At 39.0% G+C, this 15,880-nt stretch overlaps 1 protein-coding gene across 12 annotated transcripts in view; it reads right to left on the reverse strand.

The window, feature by feature from the left end:
* The window catches only part of LOC126336925 (transmembrane protein KIAA1109 homolog), a 468,521-nt gene that overhangs the window by 32,102 nt on the left and 420,539 nt on the right, over positions 1 to 15,880 (reverse strand). For 11 of the 12 annotated variants that reach the window (XM_050001082.1, XM_050001080.1, XM_050001090.1 and 8 more), the window contains 2 exons: positions 11,129 to 11,321; positions 5,140 to 5,435 (listed from right to left, as the gene is read on the reverse strand). In XM_050001082.1, the coding sequence (XP_049857039.1) occupies positions 5,140 to 5,435; positions 11,129 to 11,321 (489 nt within the window). The remainder of the gene's footprint in view (positions 1 to 5,139; positions 5,436 to 11,128; positions 11,322 to 15,880) is intronic. The other variant, XM_050001084.1, reaches the window with a different exon arrangement.

The following is a 15,880-nucleotide window of genomic DNA, read 5'->3' on the forward strand; positions in this document are numbered from 1 at the left end:
ATTCACGGAGGAAAACAGCACTGAAATTCTTATTCTAGAAACAGTTAATTGCACCATTACATCACTTTATAAATCATCTGGTGCTGAATTCACTGTTAACAAACCATCCAATTTTGTACATAAACATGTGCAGATCGTGATCAGCAATTTCAACAGTCCTAGTACCATTTGGGGCTATGATCATGAAGATGAGAATGGGACAGCAGTACAAGTGTGGGCAGAAGCAAGTCATCTGACTTTAATCCATGATGCAAAACTAACTTGATCTTTACAGTGGCAGGTGGAGGGGAGCTTACAATCCTGACCTAATTTTTGGTGGCACAAGCATAAGCCAACAATGTGTAAAATCTGTCTGCACCCCAATACTCAACTCACAGCATGGACCAATAATGTGACAATTATTTGTTGCTATAATACCTCAGAAGGTATATTTATGGAGAAGGTTTAATTTTAAGAAGGCTGATTGGTCAAGATTTGTGGAATTGCTGAACTCTGAAATATCTTATATAGAACCAATACCCGAATGCTACGACACCTTCACGGCAGCTGTAAAGAGATGATCGAGAATGTCTATTACTCACAGCTGTCGAACATCTTATACCCCGGGCTTACTTCAGACCAAGCTACCCTATGAGTGGAATACAGCTACCTATCTGAAGAAAACCCTTTCAATGAAGCAACTGTGGAAATAAGGAACAAGCTTATTTCCTCTATAAGGGAGGCAAAAAGGGATAAGTGGATAAAAACTATAGAAAACTTGGATCTGAAAAGAGACAGCCATTAAGCTTGGAGACTTTTGAGACACCTAAACAATGATCCGACTAAGACCATTACACATCATAATATCACTGCCAATCAAAGAGCATATTAGTTAATGACCTTACATCATCATTCACCATGGAAGAACTACAGAAGGCTATCAAACAACGTCAAAATGGCAAATCAGCTGGCTTGGATGATACACGAACCGAGCAAATCACATACTTCGGCTTAAATACAAAGAAATGGATTCTCCAACTTTTCAATAACTGTGTAAGCAGAAACCAGATTCCAAAGATATGAGATATGGTAGAAGAGTCGAATGATTGCTTTGCTGAAACCTGGCAAAGAAGGAAATGATCCAAAGAATTTTAGACCAGTTGCACTACTTTGTCATCTTTACAAATTGCTGAAAAGACTGATCTTAAATCCCCTATCAACTGCAATTGACCCCTCACTTACACCTCAGCAATCTGGATTTCATCCTGGTAAAAGCTGTACTCAATTGCTAACTTTCACAGTTTATAGAAGATGGCTCTGAAGCTCGGAAGGTGACAGGAGTGGCATTTGTCGACTTATCAGTGGCATATGATACTGTCAATCACTAGCTACTGCTAGTCAAGGTCTACAATCTGACCAAAAATTTAGGTCTAACCAGACTCATCGCCTCCTTTCTGCGGAATCGTAGGTTCTTCATCAACTTTCAAGGACAGCGTAGTCGATGGAGACTACAGAAGAATGGCCTCCTGCAAATAAGTGTTTTGGCTCCAATTATGTTTAATACATACGCAAACGACTAACCTATATCCCCAAATACCAGTAGCTTCTTATATGCTGACGACCTCGCTCTAGCCACCCAGTGCACAGATTTTGAATCAGTGGAGAACAGCCTCATGAATGCCCTTGAAGATCTATCCAGATACTAAAACACAAACCAGCTTAAACCAAACCCTTCAAAGACCAAAGTGTGTGCTTTTCATTTGAGAAACAAGGAAGCCACTCACAAGTTGAAAATAGTATAGTTGGGGTTTGAACTGGAGACTACAAGACTCCAAAATTCCTAGGAGTGACACTTCATAGATCTCTCACTTTCAAAAAGCACTGCATGAAATGCAAGTCTAAAGTCTCCACGAGGAACCATCTGCTATGGAAACTGGCCATATCACAGTGGGGTAGTCAACCTGAAACAATTCAAACATCTGCAATGGCACTATGCTGTTCTGTGGCAGAGTATGCCTGTCCTGTTTGGTACAATTCAACTCATGTCAAACAGGTGGACATAGCTCTCAATGAAACCTGCACAATTACAGCAGGTTGCTTGAAATGCACTCCAGTCGAATGGCTGTACCACCTAGCAGGAATAGCACCACCACCTGTTCGAAGAGAAATAGCTGCAAACAAGGAAAGAAAGGCAGTGGAACAGGAAATTACCCATCCTCTGTATGGACATGAACCGCATCCGCAACAACTGAAGTCAAGGAAAAGTTTCCTCAGGACATCAAAGGAACTTAGAACCACTGCTGAAAAAACCAGGTTACAACTATGAAGGGCTATGACCTACCTTCCCCCTGGTTAGAAAGAGTTGTTGAAGCTTTACCTCCAGGCTATGACAGGGAATGGACAACTTGGAAGTCCTTGAATAGACTGAGATCTGGAGTTAGAAGATCAGAAGTTAACCTGTCAAAATGGGATACACTGATCAAAATGATACTTGGTGTGACTGTGGAGAAGAACAGACAGTCCAGCACATGCTTTGGTGTCGATTGTGTACAAAAGATGACCTTCAACAAGCAACAGAAAATACCCTGGAAGTTTAGGAAAGGTTTGAAATTATGCTTAAAGTCTATTGTAAGTCTGTAAGTTCTCACATAATAAAAACACTAGATGAATATAAACAGGGTAATATGTGCTCCATTTTAAGCAAAATCAAGTTTTTCAGGCACCTCAATGTTTATGAGGTCATATCTTCTGAACTATGTGTCATACAATGATATTATTTTGCAGATACATTCAGTGGTATGTGTGGATCCTGTCTGTACACTGGTGTTGGGAATAGTGTTAGTAGTAAAGAAATAATAAATTATGTTATGCATGAACAGCAAAAATGTAGTAAGCGATAAACTACTTTCCTTTCATGGTTATGTGGTGTGCATGTGTTTGAAGGAGGGGGGTGGGGGCATACGGGAGAGGGGGGGGGGGGGAGAGGGAGTTAGGAGGCATTTGGCCAACAATTAAGCAAAATACTGAAAATCGAATTTTTGTTCCCCCTACACTGCAAATGGTACCATTTTCCACGATAGGGTTTTAGAAATATATGCAGGCCACAATTTGCAAAATAAATTTCTGACAATGTATGCCTCGAGTACAGCATTACACATGGTGTATGCAAAGTCCGTGAACACTTTCAATTATTTATAGCACAAGAACCAAACATTTTACAGATGTCATACATATAGCACTTTGAAAAGAAACTCTAAAATATTTTTTTAATTTTTTTTTTTTTTTCAAACGTTCGCTATGTGAACCGTGAGTAACCTAGAAGACGTCAATACAGTAATTGAATTCTTGCCATATCAGTCCCAGCACGACATCGTCGACTGTGGCAGTCGCTTCCCATATTCTCTCTCAGAGCTCTGCTACATCACGCGGTAGAGGTGGTACATACACCAGATGTTTAATGTGTTCCCACAGAAAAAAGTCAAATGGAGTGAGATTTGGTGATTGGGGAGACCATTTCATGAAACAGCTGTCCCCTTCTGTAGCAAGGCCGATCCATCAATGCAGCAGCTCTATGTTCAGATACCCACGAACTTCACGATGAAAATGTGGTGGGCCCCATCCTGCTGAAAGATGAACAGAGGGTCCAACTGCATTTGCGGCAGCAGCCATTGCTGCAACATGTCCAAGTAGGAATATCCAGTGACGGTGTTCTCGCGAAGAAGAATGGCCCGTACATTTTTTGATGTGACAAGGCACAAAAAGCATACCTTTGGGGAATTACCTTCAAATTCAATGCATTCTTTTGCAACTGCAAACAAGACTCAAAATGCCTGTCTTTGTCATCGCCATTGAGCTTCTGCACTAGCTCCAATTTGAATGGTTTCATAGACAGCTTCTGTCGCAGGACTTTCCACGTTGTCACTGGAGCCATTTTGAGTTCCCAGGATGCATGACACATTGATTTCTTTGGGCTCCTTATGAATGTCTCTTGTATGTGTTCCACATTAACTTCACTCACCTTGGGATGTCCGCTTCTCTTTGCCAGGCTCATGCAACCCGTCATAATGAATTTGTTCTGCCAGTGGTAAATGGCCTTCCTTGTTGCTGGCTTCTTAGTGTACTTGGTTCTAAAGATCTGCTGAACAGCTGTGGCACACTTGTTTTTGTCGAACTCCAACACAAAGAAAGCTCACTCCACACCTGAATTCACCATGTTTGCGACTAGCGCTGACTTTCGGCAAATTACCCAACTACGCTGCGGCAGTATACATGACGGGGGACTTTAAGAGTTTCTCTTCAAAATGGCATATGTATGATATCTGCAGAATGTTTGTTTCCTGTGCAAATTGAAAGTGTTCCCGGACTTTACGTACACCCTGTAGGAAATCATGGCCTAAGGGGAAAGAAAGAGAGATCGGAAATGTATGAGAGGTTATGTTACAGATGGAGCCTAAAAATTAAATGGACTGATAAGTCAGGAAATGAAGAGGTTCTCTACAAAACTGGTGAGCAAAGGAATATGTGGAAGTACCAACTAGGACGGAAGTATGACAGGACATGTGTTAAGACATAACTTCCATGGTACTGGATGGAGCTGCAGAGGACATAAACTGTAGTGGTAGATATATAGCATGTAATTGAGAATGTTAAGTGTGTTGCACTGAAATTGGCATGGAAGAGGAATTCATAGCAGACCACGTCAAACCAGTCAGAAGACTGATGGGAATAAAAGCCCACAGCTTTAATGATTTTAGTTTCTATAATTTCTGAAATACTTCATACGAATGCTGGGTTGCCTTCTCCAAAAGACTCACACACTACTCTTTTCTTCAACTGTCTCAAATTGAACTAGTGCTCTGGCTTTGATAATCTCATTATTGATGAGACATGAAACTTTCATGATCTTATTTTCCGTTCTTTTGACAGAAAATGTATCCACATTTTAATTTTTTGAAAATAATACTACTTGACTATGCTTTACAATGTGTTAGCAAAACTGAACTACAACTACATTCTTACTAATGTTGCTACATTTCCATCACTGATTACTGAAAAAGTTATTATGAATTACTGTTTGTAAAGCGAAAACCACCAAACTAAAAGTTACGCTTTTGCTACATGCTATTAGAAGGGGCTACCCAAAAGCCAACATGCACTTACCGAGCGACCTGAAGACATGCACCAGGAAACTGTGAATACCTTCAGGTATGGCTGTGGCTCTCCTCTTGCTAGCACTTGCCGGCTGAAGAGGTTGTTGCTGCTTTCGCTTAAAGCTGCTGGCTCTTGTGTTCCGAGGCTGCAGGCTTGAGAACACCCGTTTACTGCTCTTGAACTGTTGTGAAAAGAATTCTTCTAGTTTATAGAACATCTTGAGCAAGTCTGCTGTTGTGGACTTGGAAATCATGAGCTGCAGCTGATCCCAACCGAGATCCCCATGCATGAAAATCATTGCAGGTCTGCAAAACATGGTAACGGCAACAATGTCATTTTATGTAATGTAATATCTATTAGTACATTAAAGACTACACAGTCTGTGTTTCAAAATTCCACTGAAAATTACCTTTTATCATAATAGGGCAGGAGTGCTGTATTTACTCCAACAAATATGATGGCCTCTGTTAATATCTACACTGTTCTGTAAATACCACGAACTCTCTCTCTCTCTCTCTCTCTCTCTCTCTCTCTCTCTCTCTCTCTCTCTCTCTGAAGAAGTTGTTGTTGTTGTTGTTGTTGTTGTTGTGGTCTTCAGTCCTGAGACTGGTTTGATGCAGCTCTCCATGCTACTCTATCCTGTGCAAGCTTCTTCATCTCCCAGTACCTACTGCAGCCTACATCCTTCTGAATCTGCTTAGTATATTCATCTCTTGGTCTCCCTCTATGATTTTTACCCTCCACACTGCCCTCCAATACTAAATTGGTGATCACTTGATGCCTCAGAACATGTCCTACCAACCGATCCCTTCTTCCGGTCAAGTTGTGCCACAAACTTCTCTTCTCCCCAATCCTATTCAATACTTCCTCATTAGTTACGTGATCTACCCATCTAATCTTCAGCATTCTTCTGTAGCACCACATTTCGAAAGCTTCTATTCTCTTCTTGTCCAAACTATTTATCGTCCATATTTCACTTCCATACATGGCTACACTCTATACAAATACTTTCAGAAATGACTTCCTGACACTTAAATCTATACTCGATGCTAACAAATTTCTCTTCAGAAACGCTTTCCTTGCCATTGCCAGTCTACGTTTTATATCCTCTCTACTTCGACCACGTTCAGTTATTTTACTCCCCAAATAGCAAAACTCCTTTACTACTTTAAGTGTCTCATTTCCTAATCTAATTCCCACGGCAGCACCCGACTTAATTCAACTACATTCCATTATCCTCGTTTCGCTTTTGTTGATGTTCATCTTATATCCTTCTTTCAAGACACTATCCATTCCATTCAACTGCTCTTCCAAGTCCTTTGCTGTCTCTGACAGAATTACGATGTCATCGGCGAACCTCAAAATTTTTATTTCTTCTCCTTGGATTTTAATACCTACCCCGAATTTTTCTTTTGTTTCCTTTACTGCTTGCTCAATATACAGATTGAATAACATCAGGGAGAGACTACAACCCTGTCTCACTCCTTTCCCAACCACTGCTTCCCTTTCATGCCCCTCAACTCTTATAACTACCACCTGATTTCTGTACAAATTGTAAATAGCCTTTTGCTCCCTGTATTTTACCCCTGCCACCTTTAGAATTTGAAAGAGAGTATTCCAGTCAACATTGTCATAAGCTTTCTCTAAGTCTACAAATGCTAGAAACGTAGGTTTGCCTTTCTTTAATCTTTCTTCTAAGATAAGGCGTAAGGTCAGTATTGCCTCACGTGTTCCAACATTTCTACGGAATCCAAACTGATCTTCCCCGAGGTCGGTTTCTACTAGTTTTTCCATTCGTCTGTAAAGAATTCGTGTTAGTATTTTGCAGCTGTGGCTTATTAAACTGATTGTTCGGTAATTTTCACATCTGTCAACACCTGTGTTCTTTGGGATTGGAATTCTTATATTCTTCTTGAAGTCTGCGGGTATTTCGCCTGTTTCATACATCTTGTTCACCAGATGGTAGAGATTTGTCAGGACTGGCTCTCTCTAGGCCGTCAGTAATTCCAATGGAATGTTGTCTACTCTGGGGGCCCCGTTTTGACTCAGGTCTTTCAGTGCTCTGTCAAACTCTTCACGCAGTATCGTATCTCCCATTTCATCTTCATCCACATCCTCTTCCATTTCCATAATATTGTCCTCAAGTACATCGCCCTCGTATAGACCCTCTATATACTCCTTCCACCTTTCTGCTTTCCCTTCTTTGCTTAGAACTGGGTTTCCATCTGAGCTCTTGATGTTCATACAAGTGGTTCTCTTTTCTCCAAAGGTCTCTTTAATTTTCCTGTAGGCAGTATCTATCTTTCCCCTAGTGAGATAAGCCTCTACATCCTTACATTTGTCCTCTAGCTATCCCTGCTTAGCCATTTTGCACTTCCTGTCGATCTCATTTTTGAGACGTTTGTATTCCTTTTTGCCTACTTCATTTACTGCATTTTTCTATTTTCTCCTTTCATCAATTAAATTCAATATTTCTTCTGTTACCCAAGGATTTCTAGTAGCCCTCGTCTTTTTACCTACTTGATTATCTGCTGCCTTCACTACTTCATCCCTCAAAGCTACCCATTCTTCATCTACTGTATTTGTGTCCCACATTCCTGTCAATTGTTCCCTTACGCTCTCTCTGAAACTCTGTTCTTTCAGTTTTTCCAGGTCATATCTCCTTAAAATCCCACCTTTTTGCAGTTTCTTCAGTTTTAATCTACAGGTCATAACCAATAGATTGTGGTCAGAGTCCACATCTGCCCCTGGAAATGTCTTACAATTTAAAACCTGGTTCCTAAATCTCTGTCTTACCATTATATAATCTATCTGATACCTTTTAGTATCTCCACGGTTCAAGTTATAACTGGAGAAATTGTACCAATTTTTTATGAAAGTGTAGTTCAAAAGAAGCCCCAAGCTAGTGATCCACAGCTTTCACAAAAGCAAAGGAACTACAATTATGTGCTTTTATTTTATTTATTTTGCACAAAAAAAGGTGGTCTGAGTTTTTCAGGAAAAGAAAGGCTGCTGATTCTCTTCTGGTATTCTAAATGCAGAATGGATAATAGCAAAGAAGTATACAACGAAATGTGGCTGAAATTTGGACAATATAAAATGAAAGGTGTAGCTTTGTTTCTCTTAACGTATGTCCACAAATTCAAACAGTTCAATATTATGAATGATTTAGCTGTGAAATTTAGTAATACTCAGAGCTAGCTACATGATATTCATGTTGTTGTTATATTTAAATAAATAAATGTTAGTAAGTGGTGTATTGTTCTTTTGAATAAACAGCTGTAGCTTGTACGTGGCATTTTCTATTGCTGTAATGATCTAATGACAATAAAATTGTTATTGTTGCAGCAACTGTAACTGAACCACAGGACAGACTTCAGATTTGTTGCAGATGCAGGCAGTGGATATTAGTAGTGGAACAAAAATAGCTGTCAAAACCAATGTATTAAACATGATGCAGCCAATGCTAAGCCTTGGACAAATATGGCTCTTATAATTACAAGATTCACAATGCAACTAACTTTGTACTGTTTTTAATTTTAATAGTCTGATCGCTGACTGTAGTGATGTGTCACTGATATTACATATAAAGAATTAAAGCACTCCACAAATACTTGCATTTTCAGCATTCACATGAATCACTATCCTTCTATTTTGAAACCTTTAGGTGACCACTACCATACAAACACAGCACTATCTTCTCCTTGAGAGTCACTGACAGAAATCCTAACATTTCTCTGAAGCTCAGCCAATCTTTGTTTCTGATGACGACAGTCCAGATGAGCTCTTGCCTAGACAGAATCCAAGGTGAAATTATGAGCTGGGCACAATTTTCTGTAAGCATCTCTTTTCATTGCCAAACAATTGATTGAAGCCACATCAAAAGCCTCTTGAAGTCACAAAATATTGCAACAATTCAAATGTCATTACATGTTAGCTTCTGGGTGTTGGGAAGATAGAAATGTAGTTTTTACATGACAAATGCTCCAAAAGTACGGCTGATTCTGACAAAAGTGACATTTAGTCTCATGGAAACTCATCAAATTTAAGCATGAACTCAATTTCACAATTCCTAACCAAACTAATTCAGTGATATACACTTAGAGCTTTAGTGATGGATTTAGATAAATAAACATGCACTTTCTTTGAAAATGGGAGTAACCTGTTCTCTCTTTCTGTCATGAAAGGTGCTCCAGAGAGTAAGTCCAAAAAATGGCTAGTAGTAGTAGTAGTAGTAGTAGTAGTAGTAGTAGTAGTAGTAGTATGCTCCATGCACAAAACTTAAGGATGACAGTAGCTTTCGCATGATGTGTCACAGCCAAGTGCATACTTCTATGAAACCTGGACCATGCTTAGAAAGAACTGATACAGTAAAGCAGGTAACTGAAGAAAATAAGCAATGAGACAAACAGGAATTACACTTTTATTCAAAGATAATAATTATTAATGAAATCACTGCATGAAGGATCCATTGGAAATTACAAAAGATAGGACATGGGTTCTTAATAGGGTGTATCACCACGGACGGTAACACACGCTCTGAAATTTGCATTCTTGCTGACCAAAAGATGGTAGGGCATTCCATTCCTCCACCAGTGTGGCTGACAACTGCTGGATGGGCATTGGTGCATGTAGACATGCTGCAATACATCTCCCCAATATATTCCACGCATGACTGATAGGATTAAGTCAGAGGAAAGGGCAGGCATTCGCGAAATATCCTCTCGTTCCGAGTGCTCCTCCACCTGCGCTATTCAATGTGGTATCACACTGTCATTTAAATGAATCTGTACTATAGAGTCGTCTGTTCAACAGTAGACGATGATACATCTGTGTTTCATGAATCATTTGATACCATTCATATTTAGACAATGTTCTTTGAAAATTGCATCTCTTTGTTCATTATAGAAGCTGTTTGAATTATTATATTGTTTAGCGACTATTATTTGAAATTTTATTTATCTTTTTCCTATTATATTGCGTAAGTCCATTCCTTTCATTCTTAACTTAAGAAAATGTTAAGTATCCGGTGAACCTGGATTTGTTTCTTTAGTCAGCAACAGTCAGATAGTTACATATTTAACATTACCCAAATCACAAAACTTCATTACCAAAAATTATGCTTAAGAATATATATATATATATATATATATATATATATATATATATATATATATATATATATATATATATGCTCTAATTAGTACTTTCCTTATAACCGTAAACTCAGATTTGCTGTAAAGTTATATTACAAACTTTGTGCACTGACAAAGTGTGCTATCTTTGTTTATTGTAATATAACTTTGGCTAGAAAGTCTTTGGGAAGTAATTGGCAGTGATCAGCCATAGGAAGCCAAGTCTGTCACTTATTTCTATGTTAGATGATGTCAAATTTGTCTTGTGAGCTGCCTACAGCCACAAACATCTTTATCAAGAATCTTAACATTTGCAATGCATCAGTATGAGAAGAAATATTAATCCAGTCACAGCAACTTGTGCTTTTATAAAAGAATGACCTACTTTAAACATTTCCTTTGGCCACATCTTATGGTAACAATAGTTGTTTTTCTGCAGTGTATTATGGTAATGATTCTGCATTATATTGACTTTATGCTTAACTTTCAAAACTTTATTTTGCTTCTGCTATTGTTTCATACATCTGGGACTGTAACTCATTCATTAATCTTTATTTGCCTTTAAGCTTTTAATTGAGTGTTGGCAATGATCAATGGGAGAAATAAGAACAGACACACAGCTGATAGCTTTGAGATTAATATAGTCTCTTCCTCTACAAAATGTGAGTATGCTGCATAAAATGTAAATTCGCTACAAGCTATGATGATCTTTTATGTATAAAATATGAAACAGTACTCTCATAAAACATAAAAAATATCATGAAATATGAAATAGTCCTCTCATAAAATACCAATACATCAGTATGTAATAAGAATCTAACTTGTTCTAATGTGTAATAAATCAGACAGATTATAATGAATACCTGCGTGTTGGACTAAATGCCTCTGTTTTTCTGCTGTGGTTCAGTTTCCATTCATCCCGCAATGATACTGTAAGAGAGCTCACTCTCGACATGAGAATACCAGTTCCCATATAATCTAGACGCAGTTCCAGTGCAAACAGCTTCAGGCCTATTGTGTGGTCTGGTTCTGTTCCTGGATCTTCTCTTATGTGTACTGTTGACAAATAATTGCAAATAAGTATGAACAGTTCTGAAAGCTAATTTAACAAAGAATTTTACTGATTTCATGTTTGTGCAAAAGTAGCATCTACTTCAAAGAAGAAGTATAGAGTGATTCAAAATTTCAGCACATCATTGCCACCATGCTTTGCACGAACTCTCTGGTGCCAGTTTCTGTGTCACATTCTTATCCCTTCAGCACTCCTATCCCAAGCACCTGTTGTCCCTCTATGTCATTTTAGCTATCCTTCCTTAATCCTCCCTCCCTCTCACAGACTCCTTTCTTTCACTGCCCACTGTATGTGACACAATCCCTCACCCAATCAAGCTGCAGAACTCAGTCACTGCACAGTGTATTCAGCTGGCACAATGTAGCCACATGTGCGCGCGCCTGCTTGCGGGTGTGTGTGTGTGTGTGTGTGTGTGTGTGTGTGTGTGTGTGTGTGGGGGGGGGGGGGGGGGGAGTAGCGCATGGGATTGGCATGAATGCATAATCCAGCTCGACAGGAGCTAGTGAAGTTTTCTATTAATAAGACCATGCCTCTACTGTTTTGTCAATTGTTACTTTTACTTCTAAATTATTTACACTTTACCAGAATACAGTCACATACATCAGCAACAGGGAGGGAACCAAGCAGGATTCAGAAAAAGATGATCATGAGCAGACTAGTTATTCACAATTATAAAGTAGATCAAAACCAAAATGCAAACAAGAGGTAAGGTGGTCATCATGACATTTGTTAGTTTTAAGATGTACAACTCGACAGACTGATACACACTTATTAAAGTGCCAAAATTGTTTGGGATGGATGGTAAGACAAGAGTACTTACTCAACAAACATTAACGAACATACAAACATATGCAAGTGTGCATTTGAGTGTCTGTGTCTAATTTTACTCAAAAAAGGGCGTGTAACTGAAAGCTAGTGTCAACATTTTTTCCTTGTAGTATGTTTTTATGCTCCACAAATTTGTCTGCTACAGGTGAGTGGTTGCATTCCACTTCTTTTACGTGCTGTGCCATCCCAGAATTTCCATTATTGTTATGAATTTACGAGTTATTATTTACCAACATACTTACTGATGTTGTTGATAAACACTTGGAAATGGTTATATAACTTGAAACTCGTACGACTAGACGCGATCTTAATAAATATTACAGTGTCTGAGGAAAAATTCAACAAATTTATGACTGTGGTGTCCACTTTGAAGAAGAGATGAAAATAACAAGGGTGAGGGTGTTATGGCAGGAGATAGGGATACAGAATGAAATTTAAGTTCGAGTGTTTGTGTATACATGTTATCTGTGTACCTTGAAGAAGAACACAAGTTATAAAGCTATAAAACTCATCGTTTATGTGCCTATTCACTGTGTGACTTTCTTTTACTAATTCCATTGTTAGTACAGCATATGATTTAGAATTTTCCATAACCATATAGGAATGTTTTTGAGTTATGAGTGAAATTTGCATCCACGTCACAGCACAGAAACTGAACAATATGACGACAAATTTTAACCTGGCTATGTTTTACTAAAAGGAAAATGTGTTGCTGCTTATAGATTCTTATTCAAAATACTTTTTACTCAGCAACTTCTAAATGTCATGCAACATCACAATAAGAATTTTAAATTGTCCTGTACCTAGTGTAGATTGGAAATAATTCCCGTTTATGTGTAATTTCTTGCAATCATATATTATTTTCGTGATTGTCAGCTGATATTTAATGCGAGTTTTCATTTTTCTCTAGTATTTCCTTTGTTGCCTCCCTGTTCAGGTGTAGAGATGTCTTTGATGGCACAGCCGACCAATCATGCCATGAAATATGTAGCCACTTAGATTACATGTAATGTAGGCAGAGATGACAAGTTTGGAACGACACTGCCAGTAATGGGGACAAGAGAATTTCAAACAGCTCGATCTGTATTTCTGAATTATACTATATTTCTCTGTACATTTATACCACTAAAGGTTTCTGAATTACTGCAATCAACTTTGAAGATACAAAATATCTCTTCATTTTTAATTACTGAATGCAAAAAACATTTTATGATAAATACAGATCATACACTTCACTTGTATTTCAGTAAAACAAAATTTTTCTCTTAAAGCAGCAGGACATAAGGTAATCAAACTAACCAATTTGTTGTTCATCTCTGCCTTCTCATGAAACTAGTAAGGAAAATTCTGGCAGAATGTAAATATGAAACTTCCTGCAGATTAAAACTGTGTGCCGGACCAATACTCGAACCCGGGACCGGGACCTTTGCCTATCGTGGGCAAGTGCTCTACCATCTGAGCTACCCAAGCACGACATACAACCATCATCACAGCATTACTTCCACCAGTACCTTGTCTCCTGCCTTCCAAACTTCACAGAAGCTCTCCTGTGAACCTTGCAGAACTAGCACTACTGAAAGAAAGGATAGTGAGGAGTCATGGATTCGCCACAGCCTGGGGGATGTTTTCCAGAATGAAATTTTCACTATCAGTGGAGTGTGCACTGATACGATACTTCCTGGCAAATTAAAGCTGTGTGCCGGGCTGAGACTCAAATTCGGGACCTTTGCCTTTCCCAGGCAAGTGCTCTACCATCAGAGCTACCCAAGCATGACTCACGACCTGTCCTCACAGCTTTACTTCCACCACTTCATAGGAGAGCTTCTGTGAAGTTTGGAAGGTAGGAGATGAGTTACTGGCAGTAAAGCAGTGAGGACAGGTCATGAGTCATGCCTAGGTAGCTCAGATGGTAGAGCACTTACCCGCGAAAGGCAAAGTTCGCGAGTTTGAGTCTCAGTCTGGCACACAGTTCGAACCTGCCAGGAAGTTTCATATCAGCGCACACTCCACCGTACAGTGAAAATTTCATTCTGGAGAATGTAAATAATTTAAGAGTACAGGAGATCACTCACCAAACACTACTGAGTTGTCAAAAGGCACACACCAAAAGATAAATAAAATTTGATGGCTCTCGGAACACACACACACACACACACACACACACACACACACACACACACGTGTGCATCCGTGCGCTCTCTCACTCGACAAAGGATTTCTTCCATAATATAGCAAATTTTCATTCTATTTTGTGTGTGCCTATCAATGACTCGATGCTTCTGTTATTTGGTGGGTGGTCTTCTCAAGAATAGTTAAGTTTGATATGAAGTCATTCCATTTGATGTTCATTATGTATCCACATTTCAGGTGGCTGAAGCCCTCTAGTTTCTTAACATCAAAGCAATACAGGGTCCTGGTTTCTTAACCATAGAGCAGGGCAGAAACAACAACTACTCAATACACTATCAGCTTGGTACATAGTGTCTGTTTTTTTCTTCCAGGAAGACCCAATGCATGATACTTCCAAAAGTAACATGGACAGTGTGTACTCTATTCTCCAAATTAGCAATTAGTTCTTAAGATAATTCTTAGGTACAGAAAATGATCTCCTTGTTTCAATGGACTGTTGGAAATAGAGATACTGAAAACAGCAGTTACAGGAGTTTGTTGGTCAAGTACCTAGGTTACTGGGATACTGATAGTTAGGCCAAATTACTCATATTTACAAGAGACACAATTTACAGATGGTTGCAGCTCTGCAGGTGTATGAGCTGGAGAAGCATCGTCTGCATATTGCAATGCACTTGCCTGGGTGAGACTTTATGAACTTTTTAGAATAAAGGCTGCACTGCTTAAATAATCCTCTATCCAACATGTGTTGTTTACAGAGTGTCAAAATATGGCTGGAAGGTACAGGGCAAACAAAGTTGGTGCAAGGACACATCCTCATTAGAGCCCATTAGTAATGGGGAAATTATCATATGTTCCATTTTGATGTAGCACTTGTCCAGACATGTCATCATGGAGAACCTGAATCAGTTCAACACACAGTGGAAACGTTTTAAGACATTCCACACAGCTCATGTAGGCACCATGTCAAAGGCCTTTTTTGGTTTATAGAATGATAATATTAAAGGCTTTTGTTGGTCCCTGCAGTTGTCACACACAGATCATATCAATAGTATCTCTGGAAGTGTGAAATCTGCACTGAGATTTTGGAAGTATACATTTGGAAAAAGTATGGACGTAACTGAACAAATTCCTGGAAAAAAAAATTTCCAGTCATGGAGAGCAATGATAGGTCACAGATTGTTCGGTCACGTTTTAAAAAAAATTCTGGGTTCTTCAAGTCAGCTGATACCGTTGGATTTGCACATTTGAAGAAATGGGGAAAAAGAGTATAATTTTCAGAGGTAAGCCATCTCTTTGAGTGATCTCCACAAGGGGCGCTATCAGCTCCGGGTGCTTTTCTCGGTTTCATGCTATTTAAAGCATTGCTTCAGCCATAAAATGTTGATAAGACTGCCAGCCAATGTTGTTGCTGAAAGTTGTGGGGCATGTTTGAGAATGTTTTCTGCAGCAGCAGAATGACAGTTGAAGGGTGGGATGAAGTGCCGTATTCAGCGACTCAAGATGTCACGCCAATGAGGGTGGTCGTAATTTATGCAGCTTTCAGAGTTCCTAATAATGAATGGACAGGTCCTTGTATCTCTTT

The sequence above is a fragment of the Schistocerca gregaria genome, chromosome 2, assembly GCF_023897955.1.
Source record: "Schistocerca gregaria isolate iqSchGreg1 chromosome 2, iqSchGreg1.2, whole genome shotgun sequence".
Taxonomy (NCBI): Eukaryota; Metazoa; Arthropoda; class Insecta; order Orthoptera; family Acrididae; genus Schistocerca; species Schistocerca gregaria.